The following is a 22,490-nucleotide window of genomic DNA, read 5'->3' on the forward strand; positions in this document are numbered from 1 at the left end:
TTTCTCTAGAGCCTTGGAGGAGCAAGGAGCACTTGGTGGCCCCCAGTCACTTGATGCCCCGGTGCTCTTCCTTCGTAGGCGAGGGACAGTGGGTGGGTGGGTGCTTGCCTCTGCGGCCTGGGCACCTCCTCCCGGCAGCTCCCTGGAAACAGAGGCAGAGGTAGCCTCAGAGGGATTGTGGGATGCAGGGGAGAGAGGGGAAGGCAAACAGGGATTTTTAGATACAACATCAGGGTGCAGCCATTGTCTTGTGGCCGCTGACAAACAGACAACGACAGGGCAGAGTAAAATTGAAAGTGGCCCACGTCATTTTCCTGGAAGCCCAGGCAGCTCTGGGTTCTTTAGGAGGGTGGGGAGGAGGGAGGGGTGGTGACCTGCCATGATGAGCAGCTGCTTCTGGGTCTCCCTTGAGGGGACCACTCTGATCCAGAGAAGACCACCACCCAAGTGAGAATTGCTCTGGTGACCCCCTTGTACCACCAGGACCCCACCACTCTTCTCAGGACAGCGGTACCGCCAAGAGAAAGGGAAGCAGGTCTCCCTTGAAAGCCTGAACTTGGCCCTGGCACCAGTCCTAGCCCTCATCTGGCCTTTCCAGATGCCCCGCCTTTCCCCTCCCTCCCAATCAGGTATCTCGGGCTAGAAGGCTCCCATGTTTACCCTTCACTGGTCGATCAGCCTGGCACAGGGATGAGCACACTGCTGGCCAGGGGACAACCATGCAGTCACCTTGGCAATACCTGCCCTTTGACCTCCTGTCACCCCTGGAAGCCTTTGATCCCTTCTGGCCTGGAGGCCGGAGGCTGAGGAGCTGGGGCAGGCAGGTGGCTGGCTGTAAAGATCAAAAGAGACTTGGAATAAAGTCCCCACGTCTGGGTTTTAATATAGTCCTAAATGGTTCTGGCAAGTCACTTACCTGTCAACGCCTGGATCTTCCCGTCTGCAAAATGGGCAAGCTAAGATTTGATTCCTATTTGTTCTCAGAGTCATGAAAGCAAAGTGTAACTTTAGGTGTAAATGTCATTGACAGCTTTGGAAGGAAATCAGTATTAAAGCAATATTCCAACAACATTAAAGCAAAGGTTAGGATGGAGAAAGCAGGGATGGTGGGCATGTGTTGGGTTGCACTGCTCATTCCTTCTTCTCCCGCCAGGCTGTGCCTCTCTCACCAGTCTGCCCCACTCGCAGCTCAGCGGCCTCGCATCGGTTCCTTGGCTATGGACAGAAAAGTGGCAGTCCACGAGGATGGGTCTCCTGTGGTCTCCTGGGTCCCCGAGGAGGGAGAGAAACTGGATCAGGAAGGCGAGGGCCAGGTGAAGGATCGGGGCCAATGGACCAACAAGATGGACTTTGTGCTGTCAGTGGCCGGGGAGATCATTGGGCTGGGCAATGTCTGGAGGTTTCCCTATCTCTGCTACAAAAATGGAGGTGGTGAGTTCATTTTGAGGTAGGCGTGGTGGGGAGACCTGTGCCCTGAGAGCCAGGCAGTGCCTGCCCGGGTGCCTCCTGCCTGGGCAGTGTGGGAAAACGGACGAGTCTTGCATGGAGTTGGAGGACTTGAGTTTGAGTTCCAGCTCCGCCACTGGCCTCAGTGTCCCCCTCTGTGAAGCAGCGGTGATACCCCATAGGGCTACAGTAAAAATTAAAGGAGGCAACAGCAGGACCTTGGGCATCTGAGTTTTGAATACGTTCCTTCATTACTCTGTGTAGGTGCCAGTTGTTGACAGGATTCATTAATTTATTCAGCTAACATCATTGTGAGCCTAGCATGTGCCAGCCACTGTTCCAGATACAAAACAGAACATATGCCTTGTTTTGTACTCTAGTGAAGGGTGGCAGATGACAGACTCACAAGGGCCATACGTGGTATGTCAAATGGTGATGAGTGGAATGATGAGAAGCAAAGCTGGGAAGAAGGATAGGGAAAGCTGGGTCATGGGGTCGGGGAGAGGGGTTTGAAATGTGAAATCAAGTACCAGTAAAGGTTTCATTGAGGAGGTGACATTAGAGTAAATACCTCAAGGAGTTAACAGAGCAACTCTTAGGGATGGGCACAGGTGAGGAACATTCCAGACAGAGGGAACACGGCTCAGGTCTTGCAGCCTCTGCTCTGAGTGAGATGGAAACAACTGAGAAATTTTGATTTAAAAAAAAGATATAATCTTGTCTAGCTATGACTTTTTGGTTAAAAAAACATAATTTTATTATTTTTCAGCACTGGCAGTAAAAATGAGCAGGACCATGGTAGGAAGAGGCTAGAATAAGTTCTTTAAGTGTACAATTAAATGGTCTTCAGTATACTCACAGACTGTGCAACTGTCACTGCCGTTGATTGTAGGGCCTGTTGACAGCCACGACCCTCCCCTCTCTTGACCAGCCCTCCCAACTGCTAATCTACCTGCTGCGGCTATGGCTTTACCTCTTTGGGAGGTTTCCTAGTTCTATGGGGTTTTTTGTGACTGACCAGATCCATTTTTGCTTTTTGAAATAACTGCAGTCTTCTTGTGGAAATTAGAAACATTCTGAAGGTTAAAAAAAAAACAAAAAACATTCCCATTTAAAGATAACCATTGTTTAGAAAATCCTTTTAAACACTATTTATATTTAATTTGACACAGTTTTACTGAGTATCTATCATGTATCTTGCTCTGTATTTTAAAACTTATAGTTATTATTACAAACTGCTTGAAGCAATGACGCCAAAGAAATAGAAATGGGGCTTCTTGGGCAGGTCAGGGCTATGGAGCCAAGACTGTGAGTTGGGGGCTCATGCTGGGCTAGAGAGGAGGGAGGCAGGCAGAAGGGAGGCAGGAAGAAGGGGCAGGGGTGGTGACTTACTTCTTTGTCCCAGGCCACAGTTTTGTGGACACATAGGAGGCTAGAGCTGGAGCTTAAGATGATCTAGGCCGAGCCCTCATTTCATAGAAGAGGATACAGAGGATCAGAGAGTTCAGGGACTTGCCCCAAACCACAGAGCTGGGTGGTGGCAGTAGGCCCTGGAAGCCAGGTTTGCCTGCTCCCACATCACTACATGCATCTCACCCTGTCGTCTGAAAAGAAGGGAGGATGTAGCCAGGGTCCAGTGCCTGCCCTGCCTCTGTGCTGCCTGGTAGCTGCAGCTGTGGCCATGACCTCTGTGAGCAGGGTGGAGAGATAAGGACCCATGACAGCATGTAGTGGCACTGTGCTGAGCCTAAGTCGTCTGTGAAATGGCAGGACCAGATCACATCTCCTGTGCAAGGTCTGTGTTCACCTCTGTCAGCTGCGTTCTCACTCAGCCCTGTGCCAGCCTAGCCGCTCGCCCCCATCGTGCTCCCTTCATCTTGAGCACGCGGGGCTAAGTGAGGTCAGGGGTCCCCATCATGGCCACTGGTCTTTGGGTCTCTGGGAAGGTTGTAGTGAAGGTCCAGGAATTAAGTTCCTTGTCTAGACAACTTAATAGATCTATATGGGAACACGACTTCACAGACTGACCCAAATGTCAATTTTTTGCTTCAGGCTAAAATTGTACTCACTGTGGTAATATGATTTACCTCAAGCTGACCATAAGCCCTGGTTGGCAGTTAAATATAATTTTTACTATTTTATTAATTAAAATTTAATAAGTGCTAGTTGAAACTGATTTAAATTAATTATTAATTAATTAACTAGTGATTAATTATTAGTTAATACATCATTCTGTAGAGAAAAATCTTTCAAAATGGATAAAAAAATAATAAATGTATTAGTCTAATAATACCTTTGGTCACCAAACTAGATCATCCTCAAGAAATTATTCATTCCAAAAGAGAGTTTTATGAAATTCTGAGTTTGCTGATTGGCAGTGAGTGCTTGGCAAAGATAATGAGGGGTACTTTAGCACAGGGTGTGGGGAGAATTCACACAGGCCTCTGGTCCCCCTACGTGTACAGATCCCTGTGGGCATCACAGGCTGCCTGTGCCCATGGCCTGGACAGGTGCCAAGAAAACCATGCGGTAGGATCACCCCCCAGAGCAAGGTGTGCTGAGAAGCTCACAGAAGGGGAGGGCGTTTGCAGTGGTCATGTGTTGAAAACCCAGGGAGAGAGCCAAGGATGGAGGACAGCCCTACAGTCCATCCAGACCTAACCTCCTCCCACTGTCCCTACGGGTCCAGGCAGTGCTGCCCTTTCTGGGTGAACTCAGTCTGTGGCAGGCCCAGCTCCAGGCTTCTGTGCATTTCCTTTGCACAGAGGGTGGGAAGGAGCCTCTGGGTCACATGTCCCCACAGACTTTCTATAAAGCGCCCTCTGGGGAGCCCTGCGCCATGTTCCTTCTCTGGAGCACTACTGCAAGCTGAGTTCCGCAAACATCAAAGCCACCTGAGCCAGAGTCGGTGGTGTTAATGAGCCCAGTGTTCACTGATGCTCTAGTGTTCCTTGGGATATAAAGGCAAGCGGTGTTCAAAAAGACTTAGAATGTGGAAGAGAGTTACTGGCTGGTCATGGCTCCCAGGGCCTAGAAGACCCTCAGTGCTTCTCACATGCCACTGATGGGAATGCAGATTGGTACGCGAGTTTTGGAGGGCAATTGGAAATGCATGTCAAAGACCTTAAGAAAAATGTCCATACCTGAAAAGTGGAAACAACGCAAATGTCTGCCCATGGATGAATGGATAAGCAAAATGTGGTCTATATATAATGGGAATGTTAGTCAGCCTTAAAAAGGAAGGTCATTCTGACACATGCTGCGACGTGACTGAATCTTGAAGACATTATGCTTAGTGAACTAAAAGGATAAGTACTGTACGATCCATTTTATATGAGGTGCCTAGAATAGGCAAATTCAGAGAGAAGATGGTTCCCAGGGGTTGGGGGGAGAATGGGGAGCTAGTGTTTGATGGGGACAGAGTTTCCATTGGGATGGACGGTGGTGACGGTTGCACAACAGTGTGAGTGTCCTTAATGCCGGTGAGGTGTACACTTAAAATTGATTAAAAGTGTAAAATTTATGTTATATATCTTTTACCACACACACAAAAAACTTAAAACATGTGTATACCCTCTGACCCACCAATTCCTCTACTGGAAATTTATACTAAGGAGCAAATTAGACCGGTGCACAAGGATGCGGATGATGGTCTGCCTCACAGCAGTCGTCGTCGTCGGCAGCCGTCCGTCTCGAGAGACGATGGTGTAGCTTCTTAAGAGTCCATCTGCACCGCCGAGAATGGCTGTGCAGTCCGACTCGGGAGTGACATGGTATCTGTCTCCTCCCGTGCGATGACGCTGAAGCTACAGAGCCTGGGCAGGGTAATATGGAAGGTCTGCTGTTGCCCATGCAGCAGACCCCCCCTCTCTTCGCAGCTGAAGGGTCCAAGGGAAAGACGGAGTCGATACAGCTTGGGTTCAGGTGCGCCGCAGGAGTTGCCGGTGTTGACTACAACATCAAACCGCCTTAGGGACTCCGGCTCCGGATTTTCTGTCGGGGTTTACTCCCTTAGCCTTTCCCCTGAAGAGGTATGCCGCAAGGCAGCGGAGGTTTTTTGGAGTCAGAGTTTTCCTTCTCTGATGTGCCCTGACTGGAAGATCGAACCAGCGACACTTAGCTCGCAGGCCAACGCTCAATCCACTGAGCTAAACCAGCCAGGGCTTCTCACAGCAGTAAGCACCAAATAAGTGTTATTATTGTGCAATAAACAATAGTCCCTCCACCCATGGGTATACTTCTGAGGTGAGGTGTATGTCTTTGTGACTGAAGTGGGTACTGAGGACTTTAGGGTTACCTTCACATCCATTCATATGTAATTTGCTGGATGTCTGTTAGGCCCGGTGTCCTGCCAGGGCCTGCAGGTCAGTGCCTGATCACCTGGCTGGCTGACAACCCCGTCCCTGAGAGTTAGGCTGAGCAGAGGAATGGCCTTCTGTGCTGAGCACCCAGTTCAGATCAGAGCCTGGAGGAGGGAAAAAAAAATCCTTCTGAAAATTATTAGAGGGAAAGTAATTTTTCCAAGGTGTTATTTTTTTTTTAATTTTTAAAAATATGGTTATTGGTTTTAGAGAGAGGGGGAGGGCAAGAGAGAGAAACATCAATTGGTTGTCTCCATACGCGCTCCAGCTAAGGATAGAGCCCGCAACCTAGGTATGTGCCTTCACTGGGAACCGAACACCCAGCCTTTTGGTGTAGGGGGACTTTGCTCCAACCAACTAAGCCACACTGGTGAGGGCTATTTGTTTTTCTCTAAAATGTAACAAACTTGATAATTTAATAAGCATATCAAATTATATAGAACATATGTTTTTGTTCCAAAAATAATAAATCGACTAGATTTGTGAAGCACCTTGAATAAATAAATAGTGCATATATTAGGATTCCCACTGAAATTTCCTTCCAAAGATCATTCCTGTCCTGAGTAAGGTTCAGACTGGAAAATTTCTGGCTGTCCCTGGGCACAGACAGGAGGAAGTCGACTTGCGTCTCTGGGAGGGGTGAGGAGGGAGATGAAGGATGCTGGGGGTTGGAGCACAGGTCTCTGGAAGAGGCCTAGGGCTGAAAGGCTCAGTGCTTGCTTTCACCTCCTCTGCAGGAGCCTTCTTCATCCCCTACTTCATCTTCTTCTTCACTTGTGGCATCCCGGTGTTCTTCCTGGAGGTGGCACTGGGCCAGTACACCAGCCAGGGGAGTGTCACAGCCTGGAAGAAGATCTGCCCCCTTCTCCAGGGTGAGTGTTCTCCCCTTGCCCGCCTCCCCGGAGGCCAGCAGCCTGCCTCCATCTCTCTCCTCTGACTCTCCCTTCCTATCTGCTCACTACCCCGTCATTCATCTACTCTCATCCTGTGCTAAGTGCTGTGGGGGACACAGGAGGTATAATCAGGCATTGCGGGGCCCAAAGCTTATAAATCCCAAGGAGGAAGGCGCTCCTCAAGAAAGTCAATACGAAGTCAAAAATGAAAAATCAGAACCAGGGTCTTGCAGATGTGGGACCCTGAAGCTTCGTCATCAGTGGCTTCATGGAAAGCACCAGGGCTCACGCCAGCACTTCCCATCCAGTTCCTCAGCTAACCCTCCAATAATCACTCCAACCACCTCATTTATAGATGAGAAGCGTGAGCTCGTTTGCTAAGGATTCGGACCCAGGTCCTCCTGAGATGAAAGTTCACGCTCTTTTCTTTGTTAGGGGTTATGTTAGGGACAGCTCCTGTCCTCCCCTCCGTGCATCTGTTGGCACTAATGTGAGCAGCTTGGGGTGTTTGTCCACCAGCCCCTCTAAAGTTGATTGAGCCAGTTTCCTGGGGGCCAGTGGGAAAGAAACCTATCGGGGTCTCTTTGTCCCTGAGAGATTCCTTGAATATTTGAAATGGAGAGAGGACTCTTTCCCTCATGTCAGCCCCTAAGGGAGCCCCAGGGACTTGGCTACCCAGGGTTGCCGCCCAGCTTAACAGACTGGACAGAAGAGGCTATGGTGGGGGACATGGCTCCTGAGCTGGCTGGGAACCTGACCACTGATTAGGGGTGTGGGAGTGAGGCGAGGCTGGTTCTTCTTGGGGCCTCCATGGGGCTCCTGTAGGGGCAGCAGTGAGGAACTAGGGTAGGGTGGAGCTTGGTGGGTCCAGGCTCTAATCTGGAGTTCTGGGTGCTCATGGAGTGCTGTGTCTTCAGACAGAGCATAGAGCAAACGTGTTCTGCTCTGGACCCCCGCAGTGGCCTAATTGCCACCCAGTTGGGCTCTAGCCCCAGGGCCAAGCAAGCTCATGGATGGCACATGCAGGGCTGCCCTCTTGGATACACAGGTACTAACTTCAAGGAGGGCAGCATGTCCAGGGGGAACAAACCCAGAATTGGATGGGGACTGGGGAAGGCATTGCTGCTCCCTCCTTATTTTCTCAGTTAGAGACCCTAAGGCCTAGGGTCTCAGGGAGAGGCTCGCTCCGACTGTGTGCACCTATATGGGTTGGATGGTCCAGGCTACCTCTTATAACTGCCGTCTCTCTCCCTAACTGCCCCCACCCACAGCCACCCTCCCAGGGAGCCTATGCACACACGGGACAGGGCTTCCACACCCACCTCCTCCCTCAACTTACACACAGGCGCAAGCTTCCTCCCCTGACCTCATCCCCGCCTTCAGAGATGGGTGTGACCCTCCAGCCTGGCATCAGGCCTCCTAGCGGTGGATGGGGTTGCTGGGACAGGCGGGCCTTGGGAGCACAGCGCGTTCCTGCCACACAGTGGCTGCTTGTTTGGTGTGTGGGTCTGTGAGCTCTAAATACTCTGCCCGGTGGCTGTCAGCTCCCCAGGGACCCCTTTGCCATTGGGAGCCCTGGCAACCACCCCTCTGGAAGCCCAATCCGAGACTGCCCTGGGTCCCTGTCCGCCCCGCCCCAGCTGCCTGGATGCTTCACAGAGACCCCAGGCAGGAGCTCTTCCTGTCTCCTGTGCAGTTTGTCAGATTTGCCAGGCCAATGGGAACAGATGGTCTGGGCCGGCTCTCCTGGCATGCGGTGGGGGTGGGGGGCATTTTTGACAGTCAGTATTGATAGTTCGGCCAGCCTTAGGGTTGTCTGTAGCTCTCCAGCCTTCTTCATTATTAATTAGTTCTTGGGCAGAAGTTCCTCCAGCACGAGAGGCGGGACTAATGAGCAGTTCCTTTCCAGGCAGAGCCCCCCCAGCCCACTCTTTCAAGGCCCTGGTGACTTGCTACTTTTAACCCTACTGTGGCAAAGATCCCACTCTTGTAGGACGCAGGGCAGGGTGGGTGGGTGACTGCTCCTGCCCTTGCCCCTTACCACCTCAGACTTGTGGGCCTAGGAGATAGGCTGCACCCTAAGCCCATCACTGCTGATAGATGTTCAAACAGCTCCCTTTCCGCTCTGCCCACCCTTGGGGGGAGGGGCGGGGTTGGCCTTGGCATTGAGGCTGAGCAGGATTCACAGGTCTCCCCCCACAGCCATCACAGCTCTTTTCGTTGCTGCTTTCTTCTGGTTTTGGCTCTTATTTTCAGACTGATTCTTACCAAAATCCCCCTACTTACTCCCATGTCCTTCCTGCCTTTTAAAACATTTTATAGGTAATGCATGATTGTAATAGAAAAACTATAAAGTGCAGATAGGCAAAAAGGAAAAAAACTTTAAACAGCGAATTCAAGTCCTATCACCTAGAGCAGCAATTTTCAACCACTGTACGGCAATACCTGACTATTTAGTCAGAAGCACTGACCTCTTTGCCCTTAGTTTGTCAAATATTAAATGACAATTGACACAACAATAGCTGTCCAGTGTGAATGAATGAAAATTATACTCGTTTTTTGTCAGATTGGCAGAAAATATATATTTTTGGTGTGCTGCAGAATTTTAGTAATTAGTTTATGTGCACCATGAGATTTTTAAAAGGTTGAAAATTGTTAGTCTAGAGAACTACTTGTTAACTGTTGGACAACGGTCCTTCCAGAATTTTCTCATTAAAAAAAGACATACATGCAAATATAGATTATAAAAACGGGAGGAGGCATAGGATATTGTTCTGGAACTTACTTTTCTTACTCAGAAAAATAGGCTGCAAATGGCTTCTCAGGGCAGTAAACCAACCGGGTGGTCCTCGTTGCGTAGCACCCAGGATCCTAATCCAACTGGCAGCTTCTAGGTAACTTCTTTGGGCTGACATTGATCTCTTGGATTCTCTCGGTTTTTGGCCCCTCCCCTGCCTCCCCCTGGAAGGCATTGGTTTGGCGTCTGTGGTCATCGAGTCCTATCTGAACATCTACTACATCATCATCCTCGCCTGGGCTCTCTTCTATCTGTTCAGCTCCTTTACCGCCGAGCTGCCCTGGACGACCTGTACCAATACCTGGAACACAGGTATCCACTGTTTCAGCCCCTGGGATGCAGACTTTCCCTGAGGCTGGGCCTGTGGTGGCTGACTAATGCCAGAGGCTGCCGGGGTGGGACACCAGCAGGGTGAGGCACGTGGAGAGGGAGACTGACCCCAGGGACCCCCTGAGCAGCCAACTCCTGACAAAGGAAGCTCTTACGACCTGGAATGATGGGGACCACCAGGCTGAAAGGCCAGAGGGGTCCAAGGGTGTGAGGGCATCTTACCTCATCTTGTCCCTGGCTAATTCACTCCTCACTTTGTCCCCAACAGAGCACTGCGTGGACTTTCTGAACCACTCAGGAGCCAGCACAGTGACGCCCTCTGAGAATTTCACCTCGCCTATCATAGAATTCTGGGAGTAGGTGTTGGGCTTGGTTGCCAGGGGCTAGAGGACCTCAAACAGAGGAAATTTGGATGTCTGAGGCCTGGGATTTGGGGTGCAAGTTTAAGGCTCTCTGTGCATATTTTTCAGCACTTAACCCCACCCCATACATCACTGAGAGATGAGGGTGTGCTCACAGCTACCCACAGTTGTTCAATACATCTAAATCCACCTATGTTCACCCAGACTCACACATTCATTTCTGTCAGCTGGCATTCTCACACATGCCTCCCTACACCCTCACAGTCCCTGCACTTCACATACCTGCCAAGACTTACACATCTACCCACACATGTCCACTGGGTGCTGGAAACAGTCTGGGCCAGCTTAAGAGAGCTGATTGTGCACCTCCCTTCCCAACTTCATGTTCAGTCATGTTGGCTAAGGTGGGAGTATTTACGCCACAGAAATTGGCAAACCCTACACTCACACATTCACCCTCCCACATGACCACTTATACCCTCACGCCCACCTATGCCCACCCACACATGTCTACCTACACTCTCACACCTTTCCATCACCCCCACCCACCCACCTCTTTAGACACTATCACACACTGGGCCCTGTCATTTGATAGCCATATACTTGCTGATTGACCTGCAGGTATAAATATTTACTCTCCATATACTCACTCATACATTCCTCACCTCCTTCTCTTTCTCTCTCTCTCTCTCTCTCTCTCTCCAACAGAGAGACCTGGGTGAGTTAGAAAGACAAAGATCCTATGGTGTTACATAATTTGCTCTTCAACAGTCAGGGGCACAGACAACAGGTGAACATGGCAGGGCCATGGGAAGGTGGAGAGAGTAGGGCAGGGGAAGCCTGGAATATGAGATCTGTGGGGTCAACTCTAAGAATCAGGAGACTTGATGACAGAGGCAAGTTGTCCCCTTTAGCCCTTCACTTGATCATTTATTTTTTCCAACCCATTAGGCGACGTGTCCTGGGCATCACGGCCGGCATCCACGACCTGGGAGTCCTGCGCTGGGAGCTGGCCTTGTGCCTCCTGCTTGCCTGGGTCATCTGCTACTTCTGCATCTGGAAGGGCGTCAAGACCACAGGCAAGGTGAGGTGTTCTGCCTCCTGGTAAATTCTCTGTGGCCCCCAGAGTCTCTAGGGACACTCAGAGTGTCTCTCTAGAGAACTGAAAGAAAATGTAATTTAAGGGAGAGGCCTGGTGAGAACAGGGGAAGTTGTAGGAAGGCAGAGTTTAGCTCAATACAAAGAAAGGCTCTCTTATTCAATATGATTTTAAAAGACCTGTTTATGTAAGTAATATACAGAACAAAGTAAGAAATGTAAAATTTCCATGGTCAGAGCTGAGCACTGAATAAGCCATCAGCATGATGGCAGGTTGGATCTGCTAATCCCTCCTAAAAACATTTTGCTGTGTTGCCTGCTAATTTCCTTTATATGTGTAGCTGTAGCTATTATATGCACATATTACACAATTAGGATCAGACACTGTTATGACTTGCTTTGTGTATTTAACAACAAATACATCAATGTTTAGCTTGACCTAGCACACAGAACTGTCTTTGAGGCAGTGATTCCCAATCACTGAAGGGGTAATAGCCAAGAATGGACAATGGGGCTTGTTGTATGCACAGAGACAGTTCAGCTTTGAGCATTATCTCCAACCCACAGAAGCTGAGACTAATGCTTCTTACTTTTTAAAGCCAGGAATAGATAGGTACCAACGTCTCTGGCTAACCTGCTCCCACAGCAACCACCCCCCTTCCATGTATTGTTGCAAGAATAATAATAGTGATAGTAATGACAAAAACAGTCATAGTAATAATAATAACAAGGATAGTACCACCACCTCAAATAAGGGGCGGAGTGTGGTCAGGGGCAAATTGGATTCCCCTCTGAGTGTCTCCAGTATCCCAGAGCTCAGGCCATTGCTGCTCCCCCTGCCTTGAGCCTGGAAAAATACAGTCTCAGTTTCCTCACAGATCAAAGTACAAATCTGCTCCGCCTCCCCCTGGTGAAGGGAGGCCCCCCTTCCCAGGGGACATGGGGAGAACAGCCAGGATAAGGAGTTAAGGGAGACCAGATTCTAAATTTTAAAATAGCCTTTGAAATGTTATGGCTGGAAACTTGTACCCCTCCCTGCCCCGCCTTCTCCCCTCTTCCCTGTCAATGAGTATCTTGTACTCTGGTGGGGGTGCCCAAGACCCACTGGAACATAGAAAGAAAGGTGTGGAAAGTTCCGTGTGTTCACCTGTCTAAGATGTCTCTCAGAAGGTGTTGGACACTGAGCTAGATGTGCTTCGTGCCTCCCGGGGAGGGGTGACCTGAGGACCACTGCAGATTCCCTGTCACCTCCAGGCTGCTGTCACGCACCAGGAGGGACTCTGACCTGCTTTCTCTCCAGGTTGTTTATTTCACAGCCACGTTTCCCTACCTGATGCTGATCATCCTATTGATTCGAGGCATCACGCTTCCCGGAGCGTATGAGGGCATCATCTACTACCTGAAGCCAGATTTGTCTCGCCTGAAGGACCCCCAGGTAGGAACTGTGCTGGGGAGCATTTCCCCACAAGTCCCTTGCCCAAAACCAGATGTATACTTTTGAAAATCTTTGATTACTTTCCTCTGGGTTTAAAGACAATAGATGTCCACTGGAAAAAAATTAATATGGAAGAAAATTATGAAAAAGAAACTGAAAATCTCTTAGAAATCACCACTCAACTACAATCTCTGTTAGCATTTTAGTATATTTCCTTTCAAAATTTTTCCTCGCTGTATGTGAGATAAGACAGTTGAGATAATTATATTTAGAGATATATATCTTTTTTCACTTAAATTATATTATAAGCATTTTCCATGTTATTAAGTTCATTTGTAAATGTCACTTTTAACATTTGCATAATATTTCCTCCTTCTATCATCTGTCTATTCATTCATCCAACCAAAATGTCCCGAAGCCCCATTCATGGCCAGGCATTGCTGGGGTGCTGGTGTAGAGCAGTGCACACAGCAGGCCAGGCTCCGTGGCCTGAGCGCTCACACCTGGGGCAGGTATCGTCATTTTTCAGGTCTTCCCTTGTTCTTGGGCATATGGGTCATGTATTTTTATAATTGTGTGTACAGCTGCAACGAACACCCATGTTTAAATCTTTGACTGCATCTCTGATCATTATTTCCTGACAGTAATTAGAGGTGAAATTACTAAGTCTCAAAGAGTGTGCACATTGTAAGGTTCTTGAACTGCACTGACCTTAGAGAAATGTAGACTTTCACTGCCAGTGTCTTTTACACTTAAATTATATTGTAAGCATTTTTTCAGTGAGGGGAGCTTTCTTTTCTGCAGGGCCCACTAGAGATTCAATTATAATTTATTTCAATCTTTGATAATTGGACAGGTCAGAACAGTATCATGTTGTTGGTTTAATTTTATTTTTTTTACTGCTTGGAGGTTGGACATTTCCCCACATATTTATCAACCTTGTATTTCCTGCTCTAGGACTTGTCTGAGCACATTCTTTGCCTCCACTGCCCACCCCCCCACCAACAGTCTTGGCGGTTTCTTCTTTATATTTCAGAGGCGTGGCCCCCATACTCTGCTCTAGAAGGAGTGCAGATGCAAATGCCTCTTAGCTCCCCCGCAGAGGGCCTTGCCTTTCTTCGGCATGGCCATGGGTGACAAACTCCCCCGAAGGAATTCAAGTAACACGCACTTATTTGGTGCTCCTCAGTGCCCACAGAGCCAGGCTAAAAGTGGGTGCTGCCTGCGGGAGGGGCCGTGTTACTGGAGAGCTGCCATATCAGTGACTGTCAGGGGACACTGGATGGGCCAGCTGGTTCTGTGGAGTGAAGGACCCAGGCCTCCAGTAACCCCAGCTCCAGACCCTGCTGCGCGCCCTCTGCCCTCCCTCCCCACTTCCTTGGAGTGTCTTGCAGGTGTGGATGGACGCTGGCACCCAGATCTTCTTCTCCTTCGCCATCTCTCAGGGGTGCCTGACAGCCCTAGGCAGCTATAACAAGTTCCACAACAACTGCTACAGGTAGAGACCCTGGGGGTCCCTGCCTGCCCTTGTCTGAGGAGGGCGGGTCCTGGCGGTGGGCCCAGGCCTTCCTCCTTTCTTATCAGGGAGTTACCGTGTGTGAAATTGATGTTATGGGTTCATTTCCCAGACTGAATTTCTTTCTTCCTCCCTTTTCTCTCTCCCTTTCCTCTCCTCACCTTCTGAAACCCCATCTTTCTCTTTTTCTTCCTGTTTTTATTCCCATTCACTCTTCCTTTTTCTCTCTCTACTCTTTACATTCTTACTGTCTTCTGACCTCCCTTTATATGATGGATTTCTTTCTCCCCTTTCTTCCGATTTTATCTGCATTCACCCTGCTGGTAGGGATTGCATTGCCCTCTGCTTCCTGAACAGTGCCACCAGCTTTGTGGCCGGGTTTGTGGTCTTCTCCATCCTGGGCTTCATGTCCCAAGAGCAGGCGGTGCCCATCTCTGAAGTGGCTGAGTCAGGTAGGTGCCACTTTTCTCTCTGGGACCTGAGGGGAAGGAGGGTCAGAGGACACAGATCCTCCAATAGAAAAGCAGGTCCTATGACCCTTTCGGCATCTGAGGCAGTGATAGGGACAGAGCAGGGCCTCCATAACCATAGGAGGAAGGGGGAGAGTGGGATGGATGGGTGGATGGACCCACAGTTGCGTGCATGCATGGAAAAGTGGGTGGATGGATGGATAGCGTGCTCCCCAGAACCTGGGAAGAGTAGAATAAGGAATGGAATCACCCTGCCTTCTTGAACCACCCCCATTACACACATACATGCACACATACTCATGCACACACATTCATGCATGCACACACAGCCACACACATACATAGATATTCATACACAGTCACAAACACATACACACACACACACATGCACACAGTCACACACATGCACACAGTCACACACATGCACACATACAAACTCATGCACACACTGATGTGCACACGTACCCATGCACACACACAGTCACACACATACACACTCTGCACATATACTCATGCACACACACTGACACATACATGCCCATGCCCATGCAGTCACACATACACACATACATACTCATGCAATACACTCATGCACACACACTGACATGCACGTGCACACACCTGCACACAGTGCTTCTGGAGAGGGCTGTTCCCTGAGGACAGTGAGAGCCCTGGGATCACCTGACTGTGTTGTGTCCTGGCAGGTCCTGGTCTGGCCTTCATCGCATTCCCCAAGGCTGTGACTATGATGCCCTTGTCCCAGCTGTGGTCCTGCCTTTTCTTCATCATGCTCATCTTCCTAGGGCTGGACAGCCAGGTTCGTCACCCACCCCAAGCCTGCCTAGCCCTGCCCTGGTGACTGTCTCTTCAGCTTCTGCAATTCCTGGCTTTACCTTCCTTCTAATTCCCTTTCTCCTGACCTTACAGTCCAAGACCCTTTCCGCTGTCCAAGGCTTGTCCCTGGGGTTAGTTGGGTGGCCCTCAACCTCAAGACCCTCTTTGGTGAGGGGGCCACTTGCTCTGTTCCCCCCACACCTGAACCTTCCCCATATGTGGATGTGCCCTCCCAAAGGTCCCTCCACCCCCCTTCCAGCTGCTCTGCTCAAGCTGCCCACCCTGCCCCTGTAGCCTCCAGACAGAGCACATATCCCCTGTCCGCCTCTCACTGCTGGGACGCTCTGTTGTGGCTAAGTGGCCCAGGGCAGAGCTGGCCCGTTTCTGCCCTTTGCCCCATCCCTGCATGCCTGTGAGTTGGCCTGAGTTAGTGGGATGAGAGGAGGCCATGCTGGGGAAAGCCAAGGGCAGGTGGCCCCTCTCACCTCAGCTTCCCTCCCGGCCCACAGTTTGTCTGTGTGGAGTGCCTGGTGACGGCCTCCATGGACATGTTCCCCAGGCAGCTCCGAAGGAACGGGCGGCGAGAGCTCCTCATCCTCGCCATTGCGGTTGCGTGCTACCTGATAGGGCTCCTCCTGGTCACCGAGGTAAGTTGGGGTGGCTGGGCTCCAGGGGAGGGAGCTGTCGGGGACACGCTGACCCTTCTCAGAGCCACACTTTTCTCATCTGCCAAATGGGGTGTTGACACCCTCACACCGAGGTTGTAGGGACAACACAACGGAACCCACCTGTGTTCATTAGCTCTCTTTTGGTTTCAGGTGACAGAAAGGGAGGTTGGGGGACCAAGTAGAAATACTTTGTTTTTGGTGTGGTTGGATCCAGTTGCTCCAATGCCATCATCAGAAATGCCCCTCTCTGTCTCCTGGCTCCCCTTCCCTCTGGTGACTTCATACTTCACTGGATTGTCCCCTGATATTAAAGAAGGCTTACCTTCTGCCACCCAGCCAAGGCCCGAGGGGCGAGAGCAGCCTCTTCCTGAGAGTGCAGTCAGTGCCCAGCCATGACTCGTCCTCAGGCCTGGAGCAGGGAGGGGAATGGTGGGCAGTCAAAGCAGTGAAGGTCCACCTCAGTCTCTGGTGTCCTTACAGATGTTAGAGTTGTTCTGTGTTAAATGAGGGGACAGAATGCAAGGAGAGGCAGCACCAACTCCCTTTAGATTTTTAGATGCAGGGAATAACTTCCCATGGGCCCAGATGGATGTTCGTCCTGCTGCCGTGTGGAGGGACGCGTCCCCTACGCGCACTGGCCAAGGCCTCAGCCCCTTTTGCCCGCCCTTTTCCACAGGGCGGGATGTATATCTTCCAGCTGTTTGATTATTATGCTTCCAGTGGCATTTGCCTGCTCTTCCTGGCGATGGCTGAAGTAATCTGCATAAGCTGGGTATATGGTAAGTGGGGTTGGGGAGAGGAGCCTCTGGAGCCCAGCTAAGGGGGGAGTTGCCCAGGATTAGAGACAGGGTGTGCTAGCTTCTGGTTCTATATGTTTGTGTATTGCTGTCCTGGTTCTTTTTACTTGGGAAGTTTATCCATCGCTGGGAACTCAGGCATTTCTTGTTATACAGGCAGGGCAGGGCTAACGACCGCACTGAGTTCCTTGAAAGGTGAGGGTCATTGTAAATAACAGTGGACAGTTTTTTATGTTGTTGTTTGTTTTTTAACACAGAGGCTGCCAAGTGTCCTTCCTCAGTGGGAGCTCTAGTTATTTTGATCCTCCACAGATCCCCACAGTTGCTTTCAAATTTATCACCCAGACTTTGCTTGACTACTTCCATGAGTAGGAAAGTCATTCCAGTGTTTCGAGGTCCCTTCTCTGTGGTGGCTGTTGTACATTTCTTTCTTACACTGAGGTGAACTGTGCCTTCCACTGACTTCTTCCCACAGCCCTGGGCCCTCAGCCGAGATAACTAACCAGAGTGCTGAATGCCATCGCAGCCACGCTGTAATTGTGCCTGGTAATAACAGGGAGAGGCCTTTAGCTCCTGAGCCAGTACCCTGCTGTGTGCAAGCATTTGCTACCTCATAATCTGTACACAACCCTTTATAGGGGAAAGTGAGGCTCAGAGAGGTTTTGGCTCTTTTCTGAGCTCACACAGCTAGGAAATGGAGACGCCACCACCATACCCCAGTCTGTCTGGTTCTACTGCACCAGGTTGGTTGGACACATTGCCGGTGTCACAGGCTCAGGGCAGAGAGGGAAAGGGGTGCCATGTACTGGGGTCTCAGGACAAGCAAATGTGAAAACTTGAAGACATTAAATAAAACCAAACAAAGCGAGTTATTGTTTTCATGAACACAAACCCACCCTCCCACCATGCTTCACTGAGAAGACAGAAGGTTCCTCTGGAGTCTAGAATCAGACTTCCCAGTAGTGAGCAGGCCCCTCCCCTCCCCTCCCCTCCTCTCCCCTCCCATCCCAAATTTATCTTTGCTCTGCAGATAAACATTTACATAGCATCGATCCCCATTTCAGTCTCACACCCTCCTCTGTGGTGAGGAGAGTGGGATCTTTATCCCATAACAGGGAGACAGAGACTGCACTAGGGGTGGCTGTGTGACCCTAGGGCCCCTGGCTTGGTGGCAGCAGCTCCTCCTCCCTCCCCAGCTCCCTGTGCTGTGTCAGGGTGCCAGGGACCCATCTCATTCATATGCCCTGATCCACTGTCCCCTCACAGGGTGGGGGTGAGTGCACAAAGCCAAGTGAGTCCTTCCCAGATACCCATGAGCTGTCCCCACTCTTCTATGCTCACTCTTCCCCCACTCTGCCTGGCAGGGGCAGACCGTTTCTATGACAACATCGAGGACATGATTGGCTACCGGCCATGGCCCCTGGTAAAGATCTCCTGGCTCTTCCTGACCCCTGGACTTTGCCTGGTATGTGCCCACCCAACTACCTCTTAATTCCCTCCTGCTCCAGCAGACTCGGGGAGACGAAGAACAGAATGCCTGAGTTCTGGGCTCTGTCCCTGCCTGTCTGGTGACCTTGGGAGGCTGGTCATTCCCTCTGATGTATTGGTTCCTTGCCCTTCCTTCCTGGAGCTCTCTCACCATCTGTCTGTGCTATCGTCATTACCATCTATTCCCATTCCTGCTCCACCCCCTTTCCACAGCCTCTCCACCCAACTGCCTGATTTCCCAGCTTTTGGTCTCTTTGTCTGCTTAGAGCTCCTCCATCTCCTGTCCTTTCTCAGTCTTTGGTGTGAGTGATGCCTGAGCCCACGATTTGCAAATGGCTTTTGCTCTTCTACCTCCTAGATGTACCACAGTGTGTTTAACTTGTCCTCTGTCACTGGATATATAAGTAGATGAGGATGGAGTCTCAATGGCTGTCTCATCTGTGTCTGCCCCTCCGTCTTTCTAGGCCACTTTCTTCTTCTCCTTGAGCAAGTACACGCCTCTCAAATACAACAACATCTATGTGTACCCTCCCTGGGGATACTCCATCGGCTGGTTCCTGGCTCTCTCCTCCATAGCCTGTGTCCCACTCTTCATTGTCATCACTCTCCTGAAGACCCAGGGTTCCTTCAAAAAGGTAGGGGTCTGGGGGAAGTGATGCATTAAAGAGGGTACAGAACGAGATGGGACTCTGGGCAGCACCCTACAGCTGGGGCCCAACTCTGAGTGTGGGGCAGCCCTTCAGTCTACTGGAACCTTCAAAAGAAGGGTTTTAGAAGACCAGTCCAATCGTTTCATTTTCAGAGACATTCAAAAGTCCTAGACCTACAGAACCTGACCTCTAGAAGATCATCTGGGCAGGTTAACCAATAGTAAGCTGTCAAAGAGTTAAGGGGAAACTAAGTCACCAAAAAAAAACATAAAAAGGCTCAGACACAGAGGTTCATAGAGCACAGATTGCTTGCTCTCTGGAAACTGAAAAACTAGCTATCACAGTTCATTCCATACAGAGTCTCCTGGATTCTTTCCTTATCTTAACCCTGTCGGGGGAGCCATGTGCAAAAGGCTTCCTGTTTAGAGTTTGGGACATGCCTTCCTGGAAGGGTATATAGCCAGTGTCCCACAAGACATTACACCTGTAGGCATCTATCTGGCCTACAAGTGGCAGAAAGCTCAACCTGCAATAAGCACACATCAAGATCAGAGATAAAGGTTGCTGGCATTTGGTTCAGCTGCTTAAAGAGGACTTTAGGGAACAGACTCTTCTAATATTCCTGCATGTGTCTTCATCATATGCTTTTACCTCCTGGTCACAAGGAGATTGTCATGACTCCAGCCATCACATCGACAGTCAAGGTAAGAAGGGGGGAAGATGATACCAAAAACACCAATAATGATAGTAATGTAGTTATACTACTAGTAAAAACAATAATAGACACTTGTTGAGCCTATAATAGTAATACTATGAAAAATAGTAATCATAATAAAAACAAAAATAGATACTTATTGATGATTTATCCTGTGCCAGATACTGTTCTGTGTAGTGTATACTCTTATTATTCTCATTTTTACAGATGAGGCAAAGAGGGGTTAAATGGGTTGCCTAAGATTGCACAAGGAACAGAGCCGGAAGTGGAACCCAGTTCACACTCTTAATCACTATGCTATTGCCTCTTCTCTCTTCTCTGAATATTTATTTATTTATTCACTCATATGATACCGAGCTGCTCCCATGTTCCTGGGTATGTGCAAGCCCTGGGGATGCAGACACAAGGAAACATCTTTGCCTCTCTCACCAACAACACCCACTCATTTCCTCTTCTCTCCACAGCGCCTGCGACAGCTCATTACCCCTGACCCCAGCCTGCCACAGCCCAAGCAACATCTGTATCTGGATGGGGGCACCAGCCAGGACAGTGGGCCCTCCACAGTGAAGGAGGGACTGACATTTGGGGAGAAAGAGACCCACTTGTAGGACGTGGCTGAAAGCCAGGTGGCTACAGAGCCAGAAACATAAGTCAGACCACCCTCTCCCCCCACGGACAGCCTTCGCCTCTGTCCCCACCACGGCCCTGCTGAGAACATCTGTGATTCCTGTGGGCAGCCCCAGCAGAGGCAAGACTCCCTCCTGTCTTCTCCTCAGCTGGAGCAACTCCTCTCGGTTGGCTAAAAAGGGTCCCACTGGAACATGCCATGCTGTGAAGCGACTTCCTGTTGGAACACACCATCTTTTTTTATCAAGGAGGGTGGTCCTTTAGGAGTTCACCATCTGATTATAAAGCATTACAAACATTGTGAGGGATCTCCCACGGCAGGGATGTTTCCTGTTAGAGTTTACCATGTTTGTGCCTTGGGAAGATAGTGCCAATTGGAATACATACCATGATCTGATTCAGAGAACATGATGGAACACTGCGTGTTGAAAGTGGCAACTGAACACACCACAGGGGGTTCTGACATTTCGTTGAGGGTGTCCTTTGCTGGGTTTAGTGTTCTGGAGTCCAGGGGGAGGGGAAAAAAAATCGGCCAGGAGCCAAACGTCCACACGCCATCATTGTGTCCAGTTTTCCCAGAGGCAGCCTCTCCAGGTGTTCCTAGCTCCACGCTAGTCCTACACTCTTCCTGGAACATTATCATCAAGGCACAGAGAGTTGGGATAGAAGGGACTTACGGATGATCCCTGGACTTTGGAAATATACGGCATGTATGCCCTATGCCTAAGACAGACATTGCTAATCGGTCATCAATTCTTTCCCATCTCATAATCCTTCCAAATACAGTGCTCCAGGCAGCTCCGTTGGCCATCCTGCTTTTGTCCAAACCCATGACTTTATGGATGAGGACCAAAGAGAAAAAGTGACTTTTTCAAGTTCACACTCCTCAGCACCAAAGATACAACTAGAACCTGGTCTTTCTGGTTCTCAGGCCAGTGTGCCTCCATTACCCACTCCTGCCTTAATTAACAAGAATGTATGGATCGCCTGCCCCATGTACTGCCTTCTTTACTTCTCTCCATTTCTGGTCAGTTGTACTGTCTCGGGGTGGGAGGGAGAGAGGTCCTTTGTTTGACAGGGTGAGTAGCTCTTCCTAGGTTGGTGCCCCCATCATGGTATTTTCTCTGCCAGCTCCTACTCATCTGACTAGATTTCCTCTCTGGACCCTTCACTATTTTTTTTTTTAACATCCTCACCCAAAGATATGTATTTTTATTTTTATTTTATCCTCACCCAAGGACTTTTTTTTTTTTTCATTACTTTTAGAGAGAGGGGGAGGGGGAGAGAGATACATCAATGTGAAAGGAAACATCGATTGGCTGCCTCCCATATGGGCCTGGACTCAGGATCATACGTGTGAATGTAGGCACAACCTAGGTATGTGCACTGACCAGAAATCAAATCCACAAAACTTTGGCTGTAGGACAACTCTCCAATCAACTGAGCCACACTGGCCAGGGCCTGAGGAGAGAGAGAGAGAGAGAAACATTGATGTGAGAGAGAAACATTGATTGGTTGCCTCTAGAACGCACCGTGACCGGGGATCTGGGGATCGAACCTGCAACCTGTTTGGTGTATAGGATGACATTCCAACCAACTGAGTGACCTGGCCAGGGCTGAACCCTTCATTCTTACCACTTTCTACCTATCTCCCCCAGGAGAGTATTTGGGGTCTGCCAAAGCCCTCAGGTCTCAGAGGGGTGTTGGGGGAGGGTTTGCTCCTTTCCCTGCATTCCTACCAGATCATGCAGGTCCATCCCTGTCTGGAGAAGGCTTTCTGGAGGAGGAAGGTAGGGCTTGTGTTCAGAGAGAAGTGAGAAGAGGGAGTGGAGGTGGGGAGAGCCCACTCAGGATAATTTCCTGGGGCAGGACCTAAGAGCTGGAGGAAAGGAAGTCCCCTAAGGGGACTAATGTGTAGGTAGATGTCACCAGAACCAGTGTCCAGTGGCCGGAGTGAAAAACATCTATGGTCTAGCCAGGATGAGTTCCATCTCTGAGAGCCC

The 22,490-nt window shown here is 49.8% G+C and overlaps 1 protein-coding gene across 2 annotated transcripts; it reads left to right on the forward strand.

Annotated features, from left to right (window-relative positions):
- The first annotated feature begins 1,159 nt into the window (after nt 1–1,159).
- On the forward strand, nt 1,160–21,475 carry SLC6A12 (solute carrier family 6 member 12). 2 transcript variants are annotated; one of them, XM_090273828.1, is made up of 14 exons: nt 1,160–1,431; nt 6,545–6,679; nt 9,669–9,809; nt 10,096–10,183; nt 11,141–11,273; nt 12,588–12,722; nt 14,117–14,220; nt 14,596–14,690; nt 15,413–15,525; nt 16,052–16,189; nt 16,887–16,989; nt 18,372–18,472; nt 18,960–19,130; nt 20,325–21,475. In XM_090273828.1, the coding sequence occupies exons 1-14, from the start codon at nt 1,218–1,220 to the stop codon at nt 20,466–20,468; spliced, it is 1,815 nt and encodes a 604-aa protein (XP_090129954.1). In that variant the 5' UTR covers nt 1,160–1,217; the 3' UTR covers nt 20,469–21,475. The 2 variants fall into 2 exon arrangements, with proteins under 2 accessions (XP_090129954.1, XP_090129955.1); XM_090273829.1 differs by having other exon boundaries at nt 1,190–1,431; nt 14,566–14,690.
- The last annotated feature ends 1,015 nt before the right edge of the window (nt 21,476–22,490 follow it).

The sequence above is a fragment of the Furipterus horrens genome, unplaced genomic scaffold (assembly GCF_987537825.1).
Source record: "Furipterus horrens unplaced genomic scaffold, mFurHor1.1.pri manual_scaffold_4, whole genome shotgun sequence".
Lineage (NCBI taxonomy): Eukaryota > Metazoa > Chordata > Mammalia > Chiroptera > Furipteridae > Furipterus > Furipterus horrens.

Bases quoted from the DNA above. Each gene is read 5' to 3' on its own strand.
- SLC6A12 (XM_090273829.1), top strand. From the start codon at position 1,218: ATGGACAGAAAAGTGGCAGTCCACGAGGATGGGTCTCCTGTGGTCTCC. The intron at 12,723-14,116 runs GTAGGAACTGTG...AGTGTCTTGCAG, and splicing joins CTCGCCTGAAGGACCCCCAG to GTGTGGATGGACGCTGGCAC. The intron at 16,990-18,371 runs GTAAGTGGGGTT...TCTGCCTGGCAG, and splicing joins CTGCATAAGCTGGGTATATG to GGGCAGACCGTTTCTATGAC.